Source organism: Vipera berus (assembly GCF_964194415.1).
Source record: "Vipera berus genome assembly, chromosome: 1".
Lineage (NCBI taxonomy): Eukaryota > Metazoa > Chordata > Lepidosauria > Squamata > Viperidae > Vipera > Vipera berus.
Window position 1 is genome coordinate 120,339,581 of NC_138202.1, and position 25,822 is coordinate 120,365,402.

A 25,822-nucleotide genomic window follows, 5' to 3' on the forward strand; every position below is an offset into this window, starting at 1 on the left:
GTTCTCCTCCTTCCTACAAGGCTGTTTCCAATCAGTGTTAATAGGAGTGAAGTCCAGCCAATGGCCCCTCCTTTGTGAGATGCTACAGAGCTTGGTAGTCACTCCACTCCTCTTTAACATCTACATGAAACTGCTGGGCAAGATCATCCGGTACCATGGGGCAAGGTATCACCAATATGCTGATGATACCCAGCTATATATCACTGTCCTGGGTGAAATGAGTGATGCAGTGGACACTCTTTTGTGGTGCCTGGAGGCTGTGAAACTCTCAGTGGGAAAAACAGATTTCAACTGAACCCTAAGTAAGATGTAGTAGTTGTGGGTGGGCCCCTCTGTGTACAGAATTTATCATCTTTGGTCTCAGATAGGTTGTACTATCCCAGACAAACCCGGGGCATAGCCTGAAGGTCCTCTTGGAGTCATGACTCCTGCTTAAAGAGCAAGTGACAGTCATGACCAGGAGGGCCTTTGCCCAACTTCACATTGTACACCAGTCACGCTCCTTTCCTCTCAGTCACTCATGCCCTGATCATCTCCCAATTGGACTATTGCAACGTGCTTTACATGTATCCAGAAACTTCAACTGGTGCAGAATGTGGCTGCATGAGCTACACTGTGCACCCAGAGAAGGACAACACCTCTGCTCTGTGAACTAGACTGGGTGCTAGTTTGTTTCTGGGTCTAATTCAAAGTGTTGGTTATTACCTATAATGCCTCTATGGCAGTGATGGCGAACCTTTTAGAGACCGAGTGCCCAAACTGCAACCCAAAACCCACTTATTTATCGCTGGGTGCCAGGTGGGTATGGCCTACTGGGTGGGTGTGGCTGTGGTGGTCATGGAAGATTGGGTGGGTGTGGCCAAGGTGGGTGTGGTCACCTCAATTTCGCTCGTGGGGAGGGACACCTGTGTGGGGCAGCTGGTTGAAGAGGGCAGTTGCCACCTCTGAGGCATGGTGCGGGTGCCCACAGGGAGGGCTCTGAGTGCCGCCTCTGGCACCCGTGCCATAGGTTCGCCACCACTGCTCTATGGCATAGGTCCAGGCTGCCTATGGAACCAACTTCGCCCCATCACATCAGCCTGTCCCACTCGTTCAGGGAAGGAAGGCATGCTATATGCCCTGTCAAAGAGTTTCAACTGGCAGGGTCAAGGAAGAGGGCCTTCTCTGCCACTGCCCCTGCTTTGTGGAACATCTTGCCCTCAGAGTTGAGGAAAGCCCCCAGTCTCTCAACTTTCTGCAAAGCCTTCAATACTTGGTTGTATAGCCTTGTGTGGGGGACACAGGCCCACACAGCCATGGGGTTGGCTAGCCTCAGGAGAACCCTCCAGCCTTGTATTACAAACTCCTAGTCTCTCCACCTTGGAACTCTCAATTTTTTTGTATTTTTTATATTTTTAAAAAATGTTTTAATCTTATTCAGTTTTTAATGTTTTATTATATTGACCAATTTGTATACTGCACACAATCTCTTTATGAGAGAGATGGGCAGTGATATAAATAAATAGAGATGGGCAGTGATAGATAGATAGATAGATAGATAGATAGATAGATAGATAGATAGATAGATAGATAGATAGATAGATAGATAGATAGATAGATAGATAGATAGACAGACAGACAGACAGACAGACAGACAGACAGTCTTCCACAAGAGCAATTAAGGTGGCTCTAAATTAGGGAGATGATCTCTAAGAGGGTGGGGGTCAAGGCCATTTTTCAAAACTTTTTCTCATCATCCAGACAGAATCCAACAACCTTGGAGCAACTGAAAGCTTATAAAGCATAGCAACATGTTTTGAGTTATAACAATGCTAAACATCTAGAGAAGTAGCCCCCACCTAACATTTTAATTGATATGAAGAAAAAATAGGTCTCACTTAGGAATGAAAAGCTGTGTTTTCACACATTACGCTATATTTCAGAGCATTCAAAATGAAGCATTAGTGGCTGTAACACTTCTCTTTTACTTCAGGTTTCCCACCAGTCTGATTATAATTTTTGAAAATGGGCCCCACTGGCATCTTCAAAAATAAAAAAGCTGACTGGTTGTAGCTCTGGCTTATATTAATGTATTTCTTTGACCAAAAATCCTGTACAAAAAAAATAGGATTGCAGCCATAGGATCTTGAAGAGAAGGAAGCCAGCATGCTCATTTGCCTTCCGGTAAACAATTATTCTGTCAACAAAAGTGCATATAGTAAGGCTATAGTCTTCCCAGTTGCAATGTATGGCAGTGAAAGCTGGACCTAAAAAAGGCTGAATGCCAAAGAATTGAGGCCTTTGAACTATGGTGCTGGAGAAGACTCCCGCGAGTCCCTTGGACTGTAAGGCGATCAAACCAGTCAGTCCTAGAGGAGATCAACCCTGACTGCTCTTTAGAAGGCCAGATCCTGAAGCTAAAACTCAAATACTTTGGCCACCTAATGAGAAGGAAGGACTCACTGGAGAAGAGCCTAATGCTGGGAAAGATTGAGGGCAATAGAAGAAAGGGACGACAGAGAATGAGGTGGCTGGATGGAGTCACTGAAGCAGTAGGCGTGAGCTTAAAGGGACTCCAGAAGATGGTAGAGGACAGGAAGGCCTGGAGGAACGTTGTCCATAGGGTCGCGATGAGTCGGACATGACTTCGCAGCTAACAACAACAACAACAACAAAAACAATTATTTTGTTACAAATCTGGCTCATAATAGCAGCCATTTTGTTGCAGCATCTACAACATGGCAAAAATTCGGATATGCTACCACCCCTCCCCAGATGTTTATTTATGCTTTAAATTATATTTCCAAGATTAGAACATGGGATATGTACCATCCATTAATATACTTTTACTGTACCTTTGTGAACAAAACAAGTCTTGACAAGTCTTCACATGTATTGCTCTTAAAAGTTTTTTTTAAATATTAATTTTCTTGCTTGTTTGTTTAATTTCTATAACCAACCACGTCAAACAAATGGCTCTGAGAGGCACATATAAAACATATCCTGAATTGCTCTGAAATATTATGTCTCTTCCTGAAACAGAATAATGCAACTTACTCTAGTATCTCTGTGCAATGCATGTTTATTGCCCAGAGTCTATAAATAATATTTGGGATACTGGTGGTAATAAGGTAAAATAAACAATAAAATGGGTCATGTATCGGGGGATAGAATTTTCAGTTTTCTCCTGGATTATTGGTGACTGGGAGGGGTGTTTTTATAAAAAAAAGTGGTCACATTTTAACTGTATTTTAGCGTTTACAAGAACATCATGATCTTAGCTCACAGCTGCTTGTCGTATTTGGCAAAAAGGATTGGAAGACACAGGAGAGCACAAGGCTTGAAGTTTGGTCCTAGCTCTAGCTCAGATTTTTTACTAATTGGGTGTCTGCCAAGGCGAGTTCCAATAATTCTGTTCCTCAGCCACTGGAGCTATACTTCTGGAAGGTATCAAGATTTCTCATGATCATTGGGCTTTAATTAATGAGTTGATTTTCTTTATTCTGCTTGGGGCAAAGCAAATTACACAAGTATCTCCCAGAGCCAAAGCTGTTGTTGCAGCATTCTTGGTTCTAGTAGAAACTGACATTTCAAACAATTTGCTATCTGGACAAAAAGAACATGCAGAGAATCCAAAGTACATTGGTTCAAGCCTGTTGTAATAATGAAAAGATGGGCATTTTCTGTTCAAAAAGGAGCAGCAAGCATGACAGCAGATGTGAATCCCAGTTTGCAATCTAGTAAAGCATCTGATTTTATCTAGAGGGAAGTTTTAATTGTCACTAAACTTTCCAGCTAAGCTAGTCAGACCTCTATATATTTACTGTATAGAAGAAATTAGATGAAAATGTTTGTGTATTTTCAATAATGATTTAGAAAACTATTTGGGCAATTGTTTTATTTACATGCCTAACTTGTACAACTAAGGTGTCCTGTAGGAACCACATATGTTGGCATGACTCCTAGTGCCATGAAAGCAGATACCCTCTTAGCAACATCTCAGAAGGAAGCTAACAAAATATTGTAGCAAGCAAACGACTGCTGTCTCATACGTAACAGGAAGTTGCATAGGTTCCCAATTTTAATGTTACAGATTGCAGCTGTCCCTGGCCTTCTGTTTTTCTAGAATATTATGTTTGCAGATTCCCTGGCTATAACCTTACAAGCACAGGGAAAAGGGGGCATCTCCAAGATTGTGCTCAAATTTTAGTATATTTAAACAATTTGCAGTAGATATAAGAACCAGCTTTTTAACTTTATTATAAGATCTAGTTATAAGCAGAAGTGAACGAAATGAAAAACTGTCAAGTTGCAACATTTGAGTTTTGCTTTTCACTTTTGCAGCTGAGTAATTAACCTTATAGTTATTATAAAGTTAACTATATTTTTTATTCAGTGCAATTTTTTTCTCCCAGCTCTATTACCACTATTGCCTTATCATTTCTTGTGTTCTAAAGTTGCAGAAACCATGCTAAGTTTGTGAAAAGTAGACAACCAGGAATTAGCATAGTTCAATGAAGCCCTTGCGTAATTCAATGAAGCTATGAGCTATACCGTGCAGGGCCACCCAAGACGGACAGGTCATAGCCGAGAGTTCTGACAAAACGTGATCCACTGGAGAAGGAAATGGCAACCCACTCCAGTATCTTTGCCATGAAAACCCTATGGACAGTACCAAAAGGCAAAACGATGTGACGCTGGAAGATGAGCCCCTCAGGTCGGAAGGCGTCCAATATGCTACTGGGGAAGAGCAGAGGGCTAGTACTAGTAGCGCCAGAAAGAATGAAGCGACTGGGCCAAAGCCGAAAGGATGCTCAGCTGTGGATGTGTCTGGTGGTGAAAGGAAAGTCCGATGCTGTAAAGATTTTTTCTCCATAGGAACCTGGAATGTAAGATCCATGAATCAAGGAAAGCTGGACGTGGTCAAACAAGAGATGACAAGACTGAACATCGACATCTTAGGCATCAGTGAACTAAAATGGACAGGAATGGGTGAATTTAATTCAGATGACCATCAGGTATACTACTGCGGGCAAGAATCCCTCAGAAGAAATGGAGTAGCCTTCATAGTCAATAAAAGAGTAGGAAAAGCAATACTGGGATACAATCCTCAAAATGACAGAATGATCTCAGTTCGAATCCAAGGCAAACCATTCAATATCACAGTAGTCCAAGTCTATGCCCCAACCACCAGTGCTGAAGAGGATGAAATTGACCGGTTCTATGAAGCCCTACAGCACCTTATAGAACTAACACCAAAAAATGATGTCCTTATCATCATGGGGGATTGGAATGCTAAAGTAGGAAGCCAAAAGATAACTGGAATAACAGGCAAGTTTGGCCTCGGAGTACAAAATGAAGCAGGGCACAGGCTGATAGAATTTTGTCAAGAGAATACGATGGTCATAGCAAACCCTCTTTTCCAACAACCCAAGAGACGGCTTTACACATGGACATCACCAGACGGTCAACACAGAAATCAGATTGACTATATTCTCTGCAGCCAAAGATGGAGAAGCTCTATACAGTCAGTAAAAACAAGACCAGGAGCTGACTGTGGCTCAGACCATGAGCTTCTCCTTGCAAAGTTTAGGCTTAAACTGAAGAAAGTAGGGAAAAGCACTAGGCCACTCAGGTATGAATTAAATCATATCCCTGTCGAATATACAGTAGAGGTGACAAATAGATTTAAGGAATTAGATCTGATAGACAGAGTGCCTGAAGAACTATGGACAGAGGTTCGTGACATTGTACAACAGGTAGCAACCAAAACCATCCCAAAGAAAAAGAAATGCAAGAAAGCAAAATGGCTGTCTGAGGAAGCTTTGCAAATAGCTGAGGAAAGGAGGGAAGCGAAAGGCAACGGAGAAAAAGAAAGATACGCCCAATTGAATGCAGAATTCCAGAGAATAGCTAGAAGAGATAAGAATGCCTTCTTAAATGAACAGTGCAAAGAAATAGAAGAAAACAATAGAATAGGGAGGACCAGAGATCTTTTCAAGAAAATTGGAGAGATGAAGGGAACGTTTAATGCAAAAATGGGCATGATAAAGGACCAAAATGGCAGGGACCTAACAGAGGCAGAAGAGATTAAGAAGAGGTGGCAAAATTACACAGAAGAACTATACAAGAATGAGCTTAACGTCCCAGATAATCACAATGAGGTGGTCACTGACCTCAAGCCAGACATCCTAGAATGTGAAGTGAAGTGGGCCTTAGAAAAGCTGAGCAACAACAAAGCTAGTGGAGGTGACAGTATTCCAGCTGAGCTATTCAAAATCTTAAAAGACAATGCAGTAAAAGTGCTACACTCAATTTGCCAGCAAATTTGGAAAACTCAACAGTGGCCACAGGATTGGAAAAGATCAGTTTACATTCCAATTCCAAAGAAAGGCAGTGCCAAAGAATGTTCAAACTATCGCACCATTGCACTCATTTCTCATGCTAGCAAAGTCATGCTTAAAATCCTACAAGCTAGACTTCAGCAGTATGTGGATCGAGAACTACCAGAAGTACAAGCAGGATTTCGAAGAGGCAGAGGAACTAGAGATCAAATTGCCAACATACGCTGGATCATGGAGAAAGCTAGAGAGTTCCAGAAAAACATCTACTTCTGCTTCATTGACTATGCTAAAGCCTTTGATTGTGTGGATCATAACAAACTGTGGCAAGTTCTTAAAGAGATGGGAGTACCAGACCATCTTATTTGTCTCTTGAGAAACCTATATGCAGGTCAAGAAGCAACAGTGAGAACTGGACATGGAACCACTGATTGGTTCAAAATTGGGAAAGGAGTCCGGCAAGGCTGTATACTGTCGCCCTGCCTATTTAACTTACCGGTATATGCAGAGCACATCATGAGAAAGGCAGGGCTAGATGAATCAAAAGTTGGAATTAAGATTGCCGGAAGAAATATCAACAACCTAAGATATGCAGATGATACCACTCTAAATGGCAGAAAGTGAAGAAGAACTAAAGAGCCTCTTGTTGCGGGTGAAGAAGGAGAGTGCAAAACTTGGGTTGAAACTTAACATTAAGAAAACCAAGATCATGGCATCTGGCCCTCTCAATTCCTGGCAAATAGATGGGGAAGAAATGGAGGTAGTGACAGATTTTATTTTCCTGGGCTCCAAGATCACTGCAGATGGGGACTGTAGCCAAGAAATTAAAAGACGCTTGCTCCTGGGGAGGAAAGCCATGGCAAATCTAGACAGCACACTAAAAAGCAGAGACATCACCCTGTCAACAAAAGTGCGTATAGTCAAGGCTATGGTCTTCCCAGTTGCAATGTATGGCAGTGAAAGTTGGACCATAAGAAAGGCTGAGCGCCAAAGAATTGAGGCCTTTGAACTATGGTGCTGGAGAAGACTCCTGCGAGTCCCTTGGACTGCAAGGCGATCAAACCGGTCAGTCCTAGAGGAGATCAATCCTGACTGCTCTTTAGAAGGCCAGATCCTGAAGCTAAAACTCAAATACTTTGGCCACCTAATGAGAAGGAAGGACTCACTGGAGAAGAGCCTAATGCTGGGAAAGATCAAGGGCAATAGAAGAAGGGGACGACAGAGAATGAGGTGGCTGGATGGAGTCACTGAAGCAGTAGGCGTGAGCTTAAATGGACTCCAGAAGATGGTAGAGGACAGGAAGGCCTGGAGGAATGTTGTCCATAGGGTCGCGATGGGTCGGACATGACTTCGCAGCTAACAACAACAACAACAACAATGAAGCCCTGAAGAGTACAGTGACATCTCTCATCTATTGAGACAATTTATAAGCAAAAAGGCACAACAATCATTTCCCCTCCTAGCCTGATTGTCAGCAGATGGAAATTTGCCTTCTCCTGTAAGAATCCTGCCCAGGAAATACATGCAGAAATAGGGTATCAGAGATGCTAAGATTTTTATGCATAAAAATTTATATTAGGGATATTTCTACCCACCCCACCCCAACACCTTAAAAAACAGTATTGCTCTGCACAGAAACAACTGCTTAGCCTGGTGTTTTCAATAGGTCTACTCTTCCTATGCTTGTTAAGAATATTGATTTCAACAGGGAAGTTACATTTTCCTTTTCAGATCACCACAAAGCTATAAGAAAAGTAATATTCTCATCCTAAATTTATGTTAATTGCACTTTCTGCAAGCAATATCAAGTAACTTTAATAAAAACATTATGTGTGGTCCTTTGCATAATTTCAATTAAAAATACAACTAAGCAGCATTATTCTGTTTTTCTGGTGTGTAGCCTTGATAATACCTCAAGGGAATGGAGTTCCTCGTGCACATACATCAAAACCCCCACCCTTATTTTTTTTAAGCAACCTCTCACTGATGAGTCAGAACTATAGTTTAATACCAGTAGCTCTGAACTCCATTTCAAAAAGTAAAGGAACACTCCATCTGAGGCTTGTTAAGCACACTTATCATTCTAAGTAAATTATCTAACAATATATATTAAATTTCTAACATGAATAATCAATACAATTACAATAACTAAACAGTAATTGGGACTCTACAAAACACAGTGGCAACCTAACCAGAGGGCAATTGTTCCATCTCCTCCCCCTGCCTGGCACTCACTTTTTTAGCAGTTCCTGAAATCTAACATTTCTGACATTTTACATGAAAGACACCATTCATTGGTCATTATTTAATGGTTCTTCAATACAAAGCACAGCTTACTACAGTATACTGTATGTGAATGAGTATTGTTGCAGCTCTTTACTCTCATAAGTAGTAAAAAGCTGCTGTCTTCTATTTTTTTTACAACCAACCATTAAATTGCCTTTTCATAGCTGCATGGAAGCTTCTATTACTGTCCAAAATCTTACCGGTAACTACTTATGTGGCTGCATGGAAACTACTTACAGAGGCCCACCCCCTTAAGTTATTGTACTTTAAGCTTATAAGATTTACTGAGTGAGGTATACTCAAGAAAGATGATACATTGTATTGCCACTCAAAATTAAGTTGGTATCCAAAAAGCTGAATTCCTGCATCCTGGATTATACAAATAAAGAAAATCTGCATGCATAGACATACAGCATGCAGTTGTTTAGAATCATTTACTTTTCCCAATTATGAAGAGGGATATATTTACTGATGCTTCAAACTTACCCTTTCCAGCTGCCCAGAATTTGCTTATCTTTAGAGATTTCACAAAACAACTGTTTTCAAGCATATCCTTACAGATATAGAAGATAGTACGGTAATTTAAGAGATTTAAAAAGTCAACATTTTCACATTGTTAAATCTACTTCTCCTTTCCCCCCCATTCTTATGCTGTTAAATCAGAAATATGAGTGTTTACATTTTTTCTGCTTTTTGCTCCCAATAAAGGGGGAAATAAATGATGTCTCAGATTTTGTTCCATTCCAGATCAACAATCTTTCCTGCTTTCAAAGGCATGTACCTTTTTCACCTTTCATTTATTGCAATTCCAACATTAGAGAAACCATAGGATTCTGTCCATCCAAATGTAGATTACGGTAACTTTCCCTCACCTAAGTGCCTTCTAGATGTAGAGATGAATTTTTAAATCCTAGCAAGCATATCCATCGCACAGAATGCCATGAATTAACATGTACAGTCCATACCTGAAGAACACCTAAACAGAAGACGATATTATGTGGTTTCTACTGGTTGTTGCAGAAAACAATTCTTCATGCTCCAGCTCCTTCACATCAATCTTCCATAGTGTTATATTTATACAAAATGTATTTGTGCTGTAGGACTCTTCTTGAGAAGCAGAATTCTACCAAACCAACCTAAGCTTAATCTAACCATCAAAGCCAGCAGCAGCATATATGCTGCTGTTCATATACAAGAAGAAAATTATTATTATTATTATTATTATTATTATTATTATTATTATTATTATTATTATTATTATTATTATTATTATTATATTAATTAAATTTATATGCCGCCCTTCTCCCTAAGGACTCAGGGCGGCTCACAACAATAAAAAATTAAAAAAACATAGAATAAAAAGATTAAAAAAGAATTAAACAAAATAAAGAAATAAAGGACGATTTAAGCCAATAAAAACCAAATTTAAAAACCATGATCAGTCCAGGCCCGCTTGGTGGAACAGCCATGTCTTCAGGTCACAGCGGAAGGATCGAAGGTTGGGGCCGTCCACAGCTCTGAAGGCAGTTCATTCCAGAGGGTCGGCGCGCCCACAGAGAAGGTTCTCCCCCTGGGGGTCGGCAGCCGGCATTGCCTGGCCGATGGTACCCTGAGGAAGCCGACTCTGTGGGAGTGAACCGGGCGATGGGAGGTTGACATTGGCAGCAGGTGGTCTCGCAAGTATCCCGGGCCTAAGCCATGTAGGGCTTTTTTTAATCATTTGCAAAAGTTCAATGGGAGCCACTAGAAAAAAATATATAATACAGTTTAACCTAGAATGCAGGTAAGTTGACTGAAAGTTCCAATGACATATGAGATGATATTTTAATACAGGTGGAATATTCGCCTGTTCCTACCATGTAGGACAAAAATATAATCCCAAGACGACTAAATGTAATTATTTTCTTAATGTATAACCCAGCACTAAAAGGGCTTTCAGGCAGCCTTCTGAATTAAAACACATTTACTGTGAAGAATTTTATTAACAGTCACAACTGTACAAATAATAAGAAAGGAATTAGTGTATATGCAGTGCATTTATAAAGTATTCAGACTCTCTTCATTTTTGTCAATTTTGTTATGCTGCATCCTGATTCTAGTTGTTGATATTCATTTTTTTCTCATTAATCTACCCCATAATGACAAAGTGAAAACAGAATTTTAGAAATGTTTGTAAATTTACTAAAAGGAAAAACTGAAATATCACATTGGCATATTTAGACCCTTCACTTAGTACTTTGTTGAAGCATCTTTAGCAGAAATTATAGCCTCGAATCTTTTTGGGTATGACACAAGCAGCTTTGTACACCTGGCTTGGGGAATTTTCTGCCATTCTTCTTTGCAAATCCTCTCAAGCTCAGTCAGTTTGGATGTGACTGTCAGTGGACAGCCATTTTCAGGTCCCTCCAGAGATGTTCCAATAGGGTTCAAGTCAGGGCTCTGGCTGGGCCACTCTAGGACATTCACAGAACTGTCCCTAAGCCACTCCTGTTATCTTGGCTGTGTGCTTAGGATCATTGTCATGTTGGAAAGTGAACCTTCGGCCCAGTCTGAGGTCCTGAGTATATCCCTTACTTTAGTCCATTCAGCTTTCCCTCAACCTTGACTAGTTTCCCAGCCCCAGCTGCTGAAAACACCCCCACAGCATGATGTTCCCACCATGCTTCACTGTCGGGCTATTGGGCAAGTGATGAGCAGTGCCTGGTTTCCTCCAGACATATTTAGAATTGAGGCCAAACAGTTCAATCTTGGTTTCATCAGACCAGAGAATCTTCTTCCTCACAGTCTGAGAGTCTTTCAGACCTTTTGCAAACTCCAAGAGGGGTTTTGTGTGTTTTGCACTGAGGAGAGGCTTCTGTCTAGCCGCTCTGCTATAAAGTCCAGATTGGTGGAGGGTTGCAGTGATGATTGTCCTTCTGGAACTCTGTCCCATCTCCACACAGGATCTCTGGAGCTCAGTCAGAGTGACCATCAGGTTCTTGGCCACCTCTCTTACTAAGGTCCTTCTCCCCCCGATTGCTCAGTTTGCCTGGGGAACCAGCTCTTGGAAGACTCAGGGTTGTGCCACACTTCTTCCATTTGAGAATTATAGAGGCCACTGAACTCTTAGGAATCTTCAGTGTAGCAGAAATTTTATTGTAGTCTTTCTCAGATCTGTGCCTTGCAATAATCCTGTCTCTGAGCAATGCAGGCAGTTCCTGTGACCTCATGGCTTTTGCTCTGCTACAGAGCATATTGTCAGCTATGAGGCTTTCCATAGAGGGGTGTGTGCCTTTCCAAATCATATCCAATCAATTTAATTCACCACAGGTGGACTCCAATCTAGGTGTGGAAACATGTTAGCAATGAGCAAGAGAAATGGAAGACACTGGAGCTAAATTTCAAGTATTGTTGCAAAGGGTGTGAATATGTATGTCAATGTGATATTTCAGTTTTTTGTTTTTAATAAATTTATAGACATTTCTAAAATTCTGTTTTTACTTTGTCATTATGGTGTACTGAGTGTAGATTAATGAGGAAAAAACGAATGTAAAAAACTGTAGAATTAGGCTTTAGTATAACAAAATTGACAAAAGTGAAGGGGGTCTGAATACTTTCTGAATGTACTGTGTATGTATGTATGTATGTATGTGTATGTATGTATATATATTATATACACATGCACAGGCACACGTACATACATATACTGTATATATCTTATAAAATGCATAAACATCATTGTATTATCAATCCCATCCCTGGACAGGCAATTAAAAAGGAAAATAAAGTCTTGCACCAAGCATTCCTATGAGTCTTTTTGCTCTAGGCAGAAAGAGACCTTTTATTAACAATGTTCAAGATCACGGTTTCCCAGTGTGGTCCAACATGTGATATAGAACTACATAGTGAAGATATGCACACACCATCTTGCTTGGTTTTCTTTCTCCTGATATATCCAATAGCTGCAAAACTCCTCTTCTGGCTAGAAATGTTTAGAATTCCTCAGGGAATGTAAATAGCCAGATAAAGAAACTGCCAGAACAGGAGATCAATGTACCATCTCTGGCCAAGCCAGTATGCAGCTGATGATGAAGCTGCACACACACACACACACACACACACACACACACACGCCCCTTCTTCCCACCCCCATGATGCTTAGCATAGTGCAAATGAAACAACAGAGCTGCTTTGCCAGATGCTTACGATAACAACATGCTGCATTGTTTCAAAAACAAAGCTGCTCCTTAATGAGAGGCCTTCCTGCATAAGTGAGCACCCAGCATGACCAACCATACACCATCACACAGCCAATCAGTTATTCCACTCTAAAAAACTGGTATATTTTTGGTATGGCTAGCAAAGCTCTCTCAAAAGACACATACACACACAAAGTAGAGCCCAAGGAAGTTAGCTTCATGGCTCAGTCCCACATCAGCCAAGATGGTATGCAGCGTTATGCGCCGAACATCAGGACAGTACACTGCCGAGTCTCTCTAAGGGCAGCGGAAAGGCTCAGTTAGTAAAAGTCTCTTCTCTACTTGGAATTGGCTTTTTCAGGAAGTGCATCACAGCTTGCATCACTTTGCCAGGGGAGATGTTGTAGACAGGATGGGTTGGCTGCTGTTTGGGAATGAAGGAAAGTAAAAAAAGAATTAACCACAATTCTGCTGGCTGTTGGTAGTTCTCATAACAAACAAACCAAAAGAAGAAGAACCCAGATCTGGACATTTAAATATGCTATATAGGACATTCAGTCGAGCAGATGCATTTCATTTTGCTTGATAAAAGCTTGGCCACAGAGCTACAGGGAGTCCTTGACTTATATCACAATTGAGTTCAGGCAGTCATTAAGCGAGTCTGACCCAGTTTATGACCTTTTTTTGCTATGGTCTTTAAGTTTCCATTATAGGCTTTGTTTGTTGGGAGCCTCCTGAGAAGGTCCCAAATGGCAATTACATGTCCCCAGGATGCTGCAAACATGTAAATGTGAGCTAGTTGTCAAGCACCCAGATCATGATCTTGTGACCATGAGGCACTGCGATAATAAGTACAAGGGCCAACTGTAACTTTTTTCAGCACTGTTGTAACTTTGAGTAATAAGTTAAACAAATTGTCCTCCCTATATGTTAAGTCCCGAAGCCTCAATTCTGGACCATCAGAAAATTGCCTCAACTTTGCTCTGACCACTGAATAATGTATTGTGAGGCTCAGTTTTAAGTGAATCAATATCCTTAAGCTGTTTTCAAGGTATAGTATTGAAAAAAAAGAGACATTCCTTTGGCTATGTCAACAACGCTTGCTTGCCTATCTCTACACAAAGAAATAGCAAGGTTCAGCAAACTCCTCTGCTTGCCATCTGGCTGGTGGGGAAGATTTTTCCTTCTGGTTACCAAGTTGGAAACTATGTGAGGATGAAGGGATAAACCTAGAGGTGACCTCATGTAAGCCTCCGTGAGCTCTGAAGAGGATGAGCATGGCATCACTTGTAACTAACGTTAGCACCTAAATATCTCAAAGGATTTTTTTTCCAAAATATTACCATCATGAAATGTTTCTCCAGAAGAGGAACGAGAGATACAGTAAATAAAGAAGACAAGAACCAAAAGAGATATTGGATGTGCTCCACATGGCACATCAGTATCAGCTTCTAAGTGATGGTTGAAAGCTCAAGGCCTGAAAAAATATAGGCAGAAGGCCCAAAAGTCTCACAAGTATCTTCTACTATAGAGAGCCTCCTCTCGCACTGTATTGTGGTTTGGTATGCTGGTCTGATAGCCGCGGATAGGAAGATGTTACAGAGGGTGGCGAGCACAGCACAAAACATCATGGGCTGTCCCCTGACACCACTGGATGTCATCGCCAGGGCTCACTGCCTTGGAAGAGTGAGAAAAATTCTCAGGGACAACTCACACCCTGGTCAGTACCTCTTTACTCTCTTACCATTGGGTAGGAGATACAGAAGTATAGCCAGCCATACCAACAGGCTGAAGAACAGCTTCTATCCATGGGCTGTCAGGCTCCTGAACGGGAAATAACTAAGTATGATTGACTTGTGAAGCCGGTGTGTTGTGCAATTAGCTCACATGGTGTAACGAGATGGTGGGTTTGTTGTCACTGTGAGTTTTGGTGGGGGTGGGGGCACGAAGGGATGCTCAGCCAATCTCACTGTACACATGTTGTACTTTGATAATAAAGGCTCATTCATTCATTATACCTTGAATCCAGGGAGTCCTTGACTTCGACCACAATTGAACCCAAAATTTCTGTTGCTAAGCAAGGTAGTTGTTAAGTGAATTCTGCCCCAGAGTTTACGTAAATCACTGCAGTTGTTAAGTCAGCAAAACGATTGTTAAGTGAATCTGGCTTCCCCACTGACTTTCCTTGTCAGAAGGTCACAAAAGTGTTGGTATGTCTCTGGGACATTGCAACCATCATGAACCAGTTGCCAAATGTCTGCATTATAATTGTGTGACCATGGGGATGCTGCAACAGTCATAAGTGTGGGAAAACAGTCATAGATCACTTTTTTCAGTGCCGTTGTAACTTACAACGGTCTCTAAATGAACCATTGTAACTTGACAACTACCTGTATGGTTCCTCTTCTTACCAAATTTTCACCAAAGCCAGCTAGCCTAAATCTTTGAAATGTTTCTTCTTTCATTTCAGCCACTAAATACCGTTGCCTCAAACTGCAAGATTAAGGATGTGCTGCATGTTTTTTCCAAATGTATTTCATAATGCTTGCTTTGATTTTGGTTGTTAAAAACTAATTCCTATGGTTCTGTCCATTGCCTGCGTGGCATTTACTGCTGTTATCTGCCGAGGAACAGATGCTCTCCAGCAAAGAAAAAATTATGCCAGATTTCTGATGGGACTTTAATTGCAGTAAAATTAAGGTCCCTCATTTGTGGAACATTGAGGGATTTCTAACCTAATGTGTAAGAGGCAGGGACTCTGCTGATGCAGGAAGAGTGGTACCTTCAATCTTGTTGATGCTAGAGTCAGCTGGGACTGAGCTTGTAGACATGGCTGTGGAAGGGAAACGAGGAGACACTTGCCCCACACAACATACCAGTATTCCGATTTTGCCTCATCCCCACTGATGTCTAAAAGTTGCCTCACAAGAGTATCAGTTTATATATATTGTTACATATTGGGGTTCTTATCTTGCACCAAGCCACATGTTTTAACATCACTAAGCCACCTATCCTGGTTTGTACACATATAACATTAAACTGTGGTTTACAAGCCACATTATGGTTTGGTACATTGCAACAGCCTGATTTTAACTCACATCAAGGTCCCTGATACCTGCACACGATTATAATTAAGAAAGCTCTGCTAGGAGGCTTGAAAAATAATAATAATAATAATAATAATAATAATAATAATAATAATAATAATAATAATAATAATAATAATAATAATAATAATAATAATAATAATAATAATAATAAAAAAAATCCTGGGCTTGTACGTGCATAGATATCAAGTCCAGTTGAGAGAGAGCTTACCAGACGGTTCTCTGGCACTCCTAGCACAACTTCATGTAAAAGATCTCCACTGCCAAAATGCTGTGCTATCGATAACCCACTCAGGCAGTAACATGTATGGTAAAAATCTCGAGACCTGGATGGGAATCACACACAAGGTTGAGATAACAGAAACTGGAGAGTTTTTAATGCTACACGGACGTGCTTTTATGCAGAGTTCATTTTTGAAATTAGGAACAGAATATGTAGAAAATCAAGCCAACAGGCAAACTCTAGCTAGAATAAGACTCAAGGTGGGGACAGGCCCTTGGTCTCATCTTCAATACAGGTAGTTCTCAACTTACAACCACAATTGAGCCCAAAATTTCTGTTGTTAAATCAGACATTTGTTATGTGAATTTTGCCCCATTTTACAACCTTCCTTGCCTCAGTTGTTAAGTGAATTGCTGCAGTTGATAAGTTAGTAACCCAGTTGTTAACTCAGTTCCCCATTACTTTGCTTGTCAGAAGGTTGCAGAAAGTGATTACATGATTTTGGGATACAGCAACGGTCATAAATATGAACCAGTTGCCAAACATCTGAATTTTGACCACAGAATCCTGGGAATGCTGGAAAGGTTGTAACTGTGAAAAACAGTCATAAGTCACTTTTTCAATGGCATTGTAACTTTGAATGGTCACTAAGTGAACTATTCTAAGTCAAGGACTACCTGCACCTCGCATTAAGTCCATGGGTATCCCAAAGAAAGGCAGAAAGATCTGAAGGATGATGGTAGAATTCCATCTCCTCAGAGTCTTTAGCTTTCACTTCTCAAGTCTTTCCGACCTCCAATGCATATATTAATCTGGCTACATTTATCTTCACAATAGAACCCAAGGCAAGTGGGAGGTGGGAAGTGGCTTTAAAGCTTGGTCGAGTTAAACAGGGTTGCCAGTAAGTTTGGGATGAGCTATTTCTCCTGTCAAGTTAAAGCAGAATTATGTCAACTTAAGCTAACTTAATTAAACGGATTGCTGAATTTTGCTGCTCTTGACAAAAAAGCATGGAAGCTGTACGTTTCAATGCAGATTATCCAAATTCCCCAATTCAGATTCTGATGCCAGTTCCTCCCCAACTCTAGCTTTCCAAGACGCCTTCTCTGCCTATCATTTTAATGTCTCTCTATTATGCAAAGGGCTTTTAAGTTCCATCCTTAAGTACCAGCCGTTTTTGAGAATTCCAACTTCATCATTTCCAATAGCAAGAAAGATGCCCATCAAGAGTTATCCAGTACTAGAAGTTACTCACTTTCCTGGCTTGTCTAAAAGACCTCCTGCAGGACATTGGCAACACAACAAGATGTACTCTTGAAGGGCTTGTTGGTCAAACATCCAGTGTGTCATACTGAGAGCAGGATCACCTAAGAGAAACACCACATCAATACAGAGAAACAGTTGACAATAGCTCCTGCACACCATGCTAATGGGAATATACAAAGGGAATATATTGATTCAAGTTTAGTTCTATAGCATGACCCTATTGGAGAACTGTATTTCCTATCTTATTATTGTCTAGATTCACCCTTCCCAAACCTGAACACTAACCAAGAGTTTTAAGTTCAGCTCTTCAGATTTTTCTAGTCAACGCAGCCATTGCTGACAATTTTGGGAGTCAAAACTGTTTTGGAAGACAGGTTAGGTAAAGCTACTCAGATACAATGGACTCCAACATTTATTGTGCCCAGCCAGGCTTGGAGCTGTAGCCCAACATGAGAAAGACACCAGGTTGAGAATGTCCTCATGGCCCACTTATAAGTCTGAGTTGTAGCAAATCCGGTTCACTTAATCACAACCAAGATGGCACCTCCTGAGTTTTTCTATTTCATCCTATTGAACTTTTAAGGAGATTCCGCAGGCAAGAACTAAGTTTCTAGCAGTTGCTGGCAGCTGCTGCTTTTGTCCTCTAGCCTTTCCAGTTATAAATACTCAATAGATCATCCACCAGTCGTACGATGTGCTGCAAAGACAACTGAAGGATCCAGTTGCTAAGGAAATAATTAGACCCAAAAGAGTACTAAACAAGAGACAGGTTGGAAAAGAGACAGAGCTAAAAATGTACTTTGCCAGACATGATATTTTTCAGGCGTTTCTGATCTTTTGCCTGTCAGGGGTCTGTTTCATTACATGCTTTCTAGCCTTATTGTGAAGTTGAAAGAAGAGTATTTCTCAGTTGCTACAAAATCAGAATGCCAAAGCTAAGATTATTCTGTGTTCTTCATTCTTGAGCTTTCACTGAACTCCAGCATACTAGTCTGCTCCAAAGAAGAAATAAGTGTGCCCAGTGGGGAACGCATGGGCAACATTTTGAAGTTCAAACTTACCTTTGGCATGCAAAGCTCGATGTAGGAGAGGCAGTAAACCGGCCTGCCAGAATGAGTAGCAGCCATCCACCAGCTTATTACAACGACCCTGAAACCCTCCTTCAAAACGCATCTGGCGGCTTGTAACCCAGTGCTGGCAGAGAAAGCAAGCAATCATCACTCTTGGCCACCGCAATCAGAGAAGCTGTTACACACAATAGACCAGGGTTCTCCAAACGTGTCCACTTTAAGTCTTGTGGACTTCAACTCCCAGAATTCCCCAGCCAGCCATGCTGGCTAGGGAATTCTGGGAGTTGAAGTCCACAAGTCTTAAAAGTGGACAAGTTTGGAGACCTCTACAATAGACCCAACTTAGAGTGTCACAGACATTTGCATATTTTTTATTTCCCCTTCAGTTTAATACAACCTTATTTCAACCATGTACCAAGGTGGCCACCCTTAGTTATGAAACTGAAAGAAGAAAACAAAAAATAGACTACTCAATCAACATACTACAAATAATTTTATTTAACACTATTATGACATAGTAGAGTTGCTATCCAGGAAAGCCATTGAGAAATAATGGTATAGCAAATATTCCCCACCCAATAATGGATAGGAGTGGTTTTCCCCAGAGTGATAATGGACAGGAACACTCACTGTTAATATTTTTACTGTTGTGATATGTTTTGTTATTCTTATTTTTAATAACACAATAACATTATCTATCTAAAATAATATCTAATAAGTTTGGAAAGATGCTCTGAGTCTTTATGAAACTGAGTGAAATAAAATTTGCAGTACTAAATAAATACCAAATGTTGCATATAAAACTTAACTGAAATGCTGACATGAAATTCACACACATCTTTGCTAAAGCAATCTTCTACAATGGTATGCTGAATACAGATCCCATCATCACAGCCAGCACTCTTAGTGCTGGGACAAGCCGGGGACGATTGATTCGAAGGAGGAAGACTGAGAATTTGGGTACTAAACTAGTAAAATATTTTTACAGAGTTATGGATTAGACAGAGATTTGAAACATAAGAAGCAATGTCAGACCGTTTATCCAGAAGAAATATTTACACAATGCAAGCCCAATTATGCAATTTTGTAATATGACAGGGATGTCCAAGTACTAGAGTTGGGCAGTAGTAAAAGATAAACTAAAAAAGGGAAAGGCAGGCCAGGGTTAAACGGGAAGCCTATTAGCAATGAATTAATTATGAATTAGACCCATCATTTATTTTTGAAACTGCAATATAGACTGGGACTTATGGATAGCCAATTAGGAAAGACCTACAGAAGACTGGTTTGGATATGGTGACTGCAGAAGGCTTATCATATGCACAAAGATGGAAAAACAGTGCGATACCCACAACGGAGAGACAGTAAAGATGGAAAAAAGGTGATCTGATGACTTATGGATTTGCTAATTTAAAAGGGTTGAATAATGGGGAAATATGATGTAATTTTAAAGAGACAAGTGTGCAGATTTACTTGTAACTGCTGTAAAGGAGATATGGAGTCACTCCTTTATATATTTTTCTTTTCTTGTTTCAGTTTGATTTTCTCACTTTTCCCCTTTACTTATTTCTTCTTTTCCTTAAATTTAGTTTATATTAGTACTTTGTTTTATATCTGAGGACATTTTAATAAAAATTATGAAACTGTAATTCAGATACATTTGATTTCTCTTCTGTTCTTTGAATAGCATGAAATAGATAAGCAAATCCGACAAATGGTTACTTACTAATAAACTTTTCAAATTCAAGACTTGTTCATTTTTGAGAATGACCAAGGCTGCCAGTCCACAAAACGTATATCCTCCATGGGCTTCCATCCCGGGGATGCCACCGATCCCGCCCTCCCAATTCTGACATCTAATTCAAAATTAAAACACAAAAGCAGGGGCTGTATTCTTGTTCCAAGATAGAAAATAAGATTAGCGTTTATCTTCTTTTCCTCATTTTGGAAGCTTACAACAGTCTAAGTCTGTTAGATTGCAAACTAGGGGGTTCTTACCTTGCAATCCATTCTGCAGTTTTTTCAAAGAGAGACTGTGTAATAATGTTGGTAAGGGAAGCTACGGATGCAGCACAATAGGCACTCCTATGATTTAAATGAAAAGAATATTTAAAAGCTATAGGTGGAGAAAGAATATATATGGCTCTACTGTTGTAAGTAAGAAATCCTATATTACACTACAGTATTTACGACACACTCAGGATGCTATTGAAAAATAACATGTATCATAAAAAGAACTTTTACCAATTCCTCCACTCTCAAAAAAGCATACATGCAATGAAATAGCTTTGGGTAGAGGGAAGGAGAGAGAAGTGGATAAAGATGGCAACTCTCTGCTGACAGGAGATTTACATCACCCTTTCTCTTCATCAAGCTTAACCAACTGGTAATTTAATTTACATTTATGATTACAAAACATACTGTCTGGATACTGATATTAAGACAGAGAGGCCTCTCTTATATCTATCCCTCAAAATCTCATGGAGGGGAAGGTCCAAAGAAGTTATAGTCTTAAACAAATATGCAATCTTTTATTGGTTTTCCACACTGAATAGCATAAACCACAATTCTGTTTTAAAAGTGCTTTCTTTCTTCAATTTGCTGTACCAAGATAAAACCTGAGCATGTGTGCTTTTTTTTTTTCACAGCAGCATTGAGCTCATTTGAATTACAGTCACGGCAAAACAGCACTGTTTACCCTTACTGAGGGTGTTTCCGTAGAGCAGTAGCCAAGGCCTCAGTCTCTTACTTTACGTCTAGCCATGTCATTACCAACTTGTGCAGAATGTTAAATGCCCTTCAGGAGAAACCTCCCAGTAACTAACCGCTCCTGATTTGCATTTTGAGAAAGCAATGCATGGAAAGTTTTCGACGTACCGGACATCAACTTCTCCCCCTAGGTGCATGATGAAGGAGCCATCAGGTTGCTTCAGAGAATGCAGGTATTCCAGAAGCTTCTCTCTGAAAATGAGAAGCAGCTGATAAGGTGAGGAACTTCAGGAATATTTATCCCAATTAGGAGAAAATCAAAGTAGCAAGAATGGTTCAGAATCTCTCCACATCAACTCTTTTTCACTTTTTGGATGGCAACCACCCCATAACGTGCCCCCCTGCAGAACAAGGGGCCCTCATCATCACTGCCTAAGGCAGAGTTTTCATTTCCTGCAAAATACCTAGATCCTTCACAACAGCTACCTTCTTACCACCACCACCCCAGGTGCTGTAATACTATATCTTTGCATATACTCTCTGTTATAGGACATATCAACAAAGGCCAATTCTGAGCACTGAATCAGGTCCATACACATTTTCTCTCCTTACAACTCATAGGCTCATTTATTTTAGGGCCCAACTGTGATCCTAGGAATGGCTACAGATAGTCCCCAACTTACAACCACTCATCTAGTGACTGAAATTACAACACCACAAAAAAGTGACCTATGACCATTTTTTTATACTTATGACCATTGCAGCATCCTCATGGTCATGTGATCAAAATTTGACACTTTGCAAATGGCGGCTATTTACGATGGTTGAAGTAACCCAGGGTCACCTTTTGTAACCTTCTGATGAGAAAAAGCCAATGGGAAAGCCAGATTCACTTAACCGTGAACTTGCTAACTTAACAACTGCAGTGATTCACTTAGTAACTGTGGCAACAAAGATCGTAAAATGGGGCAAAACTCACTTAACAACTGCCTTCCTTAGCAATGGAAATTTTGGGCTCAAATGTGGTCATAAGTCGAGGACTATCGGTATTTCTCTTCCTTTCTCCAACCTGTGCTAAAGAGCATCATTTTATACCTTTCTGAGCAATGCCATGTGTATCTTCTCAGAGTTACGCCTTGAAGATTAACTGTTCCTAACATGAATGTGTTCTTGACAAGTCTGTTTAATGTGCACGTAAATAAATATTCTACCAATAGAACTGATCGATATTTCTCCAAACTCCACTGTGGGGAGATTGTACAAAGGCAGTGGAAGAAATAAATAGCGATGGATCAAGCCATATGATGGCACCACATAGATCGGGGGGGAGGGGAGGTTTCTGCTGTTCTTTTTAGAAGAAAAGTGAACCTAGTATATCAGATAGTAGTTCTCTGGCAATTGGAGAAAAATGATAATGTTTTTGACTCTCAATTGATTTAGATTAAACAACAGAATGATAGAATCAGATAGCAGGCCAGGCTAGAATGTGCTGCATCACCCTGCAGTAGGGACTTCACCCACGTAATTCGAAAACACGTGGAGAGGCACTGCTTTCCGTTTGTTTCCCACTGTTCGTCATAACCTATAAGTCTCAAGAGCCAATTTGGGCTACAACTAGTCTAATAGAAAAAAGGGCGGGAAGGAATGTAAACAACAGTAATGAAAGCAATGGGATGGGCTCTAGTTGCCAAACAGCATCTGTTGGCAAAGTCTGTAAGAGAAAACAGTTTCTTGCTCGCTCAACCAGTTGTCATTTCCCCTGCATTAAGTGAAATATGGAAGTCTGGAAGCATAGTAGCATCTCTTAGGGATACTTTAGACATCTTGTATCCTGAATGGAACTAACAATCTCTCGGATCCCCTTCTGAGCTATGATTTTACCTGTTGATAACACTGTATGCCTCTTCAGTGCCAATAATACACAGTGCATTCACAGCTGCATACGTTGGAGCAAGGTGCGGATGTTGGCCTGGTCCTCCTCCAAAGCCTCCATTTGGGCTCTGACAGCGGCTCAGGAATTGGCACACACTACACACCAAGGAAAGGCAAAAGCAAAGCTAATCTGTAACAAGCAGCAAATGCTAAGTTTTCTTAATAGTTCAGTTTTGCTATAACTCTCTCCAGTACACCTATTTCTGAAAACAGCTATTATTCAAGACTTTTCCAGATGTCTCCCTTCTGTCATATATCTCCATCATAAGGTAAATGAGGGGGGGGGGAAACCAGAACTTTTATTTTAACATCATGCCCATGCCACTATATTCCACTGACTAGTATTTTCAATTGATTGTATCAAATCCAAAAAAAAACACAACTGAGACACCACTTGGACACTGCAGCTTATGGTTGCTTTACAGTTTCTCCTGAAACTCAAATGCAGGAAAAGATCCCCAATTGCATAAGGAGGGGAACATTTTGGTTTCTCTTCAAACTATATATTTTTTGCCTTCTACAGGAGGGGAAAAAAATCTGCAGAAAGAGGAAACCAGAGGAAAAAAATGTAGAAGAACTATCTTGAGCTCCTACAGGAGAGATGTACAGAGATTCAAGAACCAAAATATCTGCTCAAAGATTGTCTCTCATCAAGATTACTTAGCTAACTGCATGATTTCCACTATGGTTTCATTCTGGTCAAATACGATTTCTGAACTTTTTCTCTTAATTATTCAGAGCAACCTTATCACTTGCTGTGATCTAATCAGGTTTCAACAAGTAATAATCCTATAAATTAAACTGCCTTAATTATAGTTTGTCAAAATAGACCCAATTTCTTAGCAGAGTTCATGAAATTAAAATTAACCATAATTTAGGACCCAGACCACACAAGTTGCAGTTACTTTAAAACAATTCCAGTGAAGAAGAGATGAGGTATACACCCAAAGCTTAAGATGACTCATCCTCATCATATTAAACCAGTTTAATTATTGACCAAATGCAGCCACAGCCTTGATAGGCTGCAGTAGCTGGTCAAACATGGCTGACCTATGAAGCTAAGCAAGTTAACCTTGAATTGTAGTGGGGGTGGGAGGTGGGGGAAATTTCCTAGGAATTCCAGGGCCACTGAAAGATTGAGAAACTGAAAAATGCATCCCAGAGAAGGCAGTGGGAAACCATTTCCATAAGTTTGCCAAGGAAACTGTGTGATTATAGTTTCCGGGAGTCAAAATCAACTCAAGAGCATCTTTACCCTTTAAATTCATGGTTCTTATCAGTCTTCTCATGTATCAAGGTTTTAGGTACAGTATACAATACTGCTAAAGGATTCTAATGGTGATGGGACTGAACATATGAGCAGCACTGAGGGATGGGAAATGTCCGCCTCTTTCTAGAGCTCTAGGGCAGGGGTGTCAAACTCAATTTCATTGTGGGCTGCATCAGCATTGCGGTTGCCCTCAAGGGGCCGGGTGGATATGGTCTGGGTGGGCGTGGCCTACTGGGTGGGCGTGGCCAGAGTGCGTATGGCCTACTGGGTGGGCATGGCCAGCTCTACATCATTTGCATCAAGGGTGCCTATGTGGGCCCGGGCAGGAGTGGGACAGATCTGAGGGTCTCTGGCAGAAGGAGGGTCTCTGGGCCAGGGCCAAGGCAGTGGGGGCCGTTCCCTCACTGTTTCCAGGATGGCTTCACGGGCCACATGAAACCACGGGCCGGATCCGGCCCCCGGGCCTTGTGTTTGACATGCCTGCTCTAGGGTCCTCAAAAATCTGTCGAAAATGATTGGTGGACCCTTCCAGGGCAGATTTTGAGAAGGACTAGAGAAAAGAGAGAAGAAAGCTCTACCATTTGTATGAAGTGGACTTAACAATCCACCAGTCAAGTGAGAAAATCTTGCCTCCTTGCTTTGGATCTCAGGCAGGCAATCTTTATCAGCTTTAATGTATAATATAATAACAATTGTACTTTTGCTATACTTGTTAAGTAGTCTGTAGGACTGCAATACTTTTAAACACAAAATATAAGAGATGAGTACATGTCTCCAAAGAGTGATTCAGGTTTTTTCTCCCTTTTCTTCTTGTAAACTGCAGAACTTTTCTTTGTCAGAAATGTGGCATATCTGACAGTTGCTTGGGAGGAAAAATAGTATTTGATGTGCCTCTCCCCATACCTTGCAAATCTGCTCTCCCCATCAGCTTTTCTCTACATAACACCATTGCTACCACCATTATCTAAGCCCATCACAAAAAGTACTAAAAGCTTCCACTCAAGAACAAATTTTAAGACATTATTGTTGGAGCAAAATGAATGAGACAATGCACTGCTGTATTTTTTAAAATAATCTGGGACACCTGATGCATGGATAATGGGATGTTAACTCAGAAAGTCAGGTGCTCTGCCTAGCTGATGGAAGATTTCAGAATATCAGTGTCTGTAGTCATTTTTGGCCACAGAAATGTTAAAATGTAGTAGAACAGAGCTCCACTTCATATTACACTTATCAGTTATTTCTCCTATGTGAACTGAGTTTTAACTTTTAATACAATTGTTTACTGATAAGATACCAGTAACGTGTCTTACATATATCCTGCTTCTGCATAATCACTCTGTCTTCTTCACGCCAAACCTCATCCCAATTAAAATCCTACATCAGTCTAGTCCAGTGGTGGCGAACCTATGGCACGCGTGCCACAGCTGGCACGCAGAGCCCTCTCTGTGGGCACGCGCA

General features: G+C 40.6%; 1 protein-coding gene across 4 annotated transcripts in view; it reads right to left on the bottom strand.

Moving 5' to 3' along the window:
* Positions 1-9,461: 9,461 nt before the first annotated feature.
* The window catches only part of LOC308669961 (protein farnesyltransferase subunit beta-like), a 41,320-nt gene continuing 24,959 nt past the window's right edge, over positions 9,462-25,822 (bottom strand). For 2 of the 4 annotated variants that reach the window (XM_081331031.1, XM_081331030.1), the window contains exons 5-12: positions 23,041-23,187; positions 21,328-21,411; positions 20,449-20,535; positions 20,177-20,306; positions 18,442-18,574; positions 17,370-17,481; positions 16,103-16,217; positions 10,384-13,208 (exon numbers count right to left, since the gene is read on the bottom strand). In XM_081331031.1, coding sequence (XP_081187157.1) covers positions 13,101-13,208; positions 16,103-16,217; positions 17,370-17,481; positions 18,442-18,574; positions 20,177-20,306; positions 20,449-20,535; positions 21,328-21,411; positions 23,041-23,187 — 916 coding nt within the window. In that variant the 3' untranslated portion in view covers positions 10,384-13,100. Of the gene's footprint in view, positions 10,350-10,383; positions 13,209-16,102; positions 16,218-17,369; positions 17,482-18,441; positions 18,575-20,176; positions 20,307-20,448; positions 20,536-21,327; positions 21,412-23,040; positions 23,188-25,822 lie in introns of those variants that run through there. The other 2 variants (XR_014026891.1, XM_081331032.1) reach the window with 2 other exon arrangements.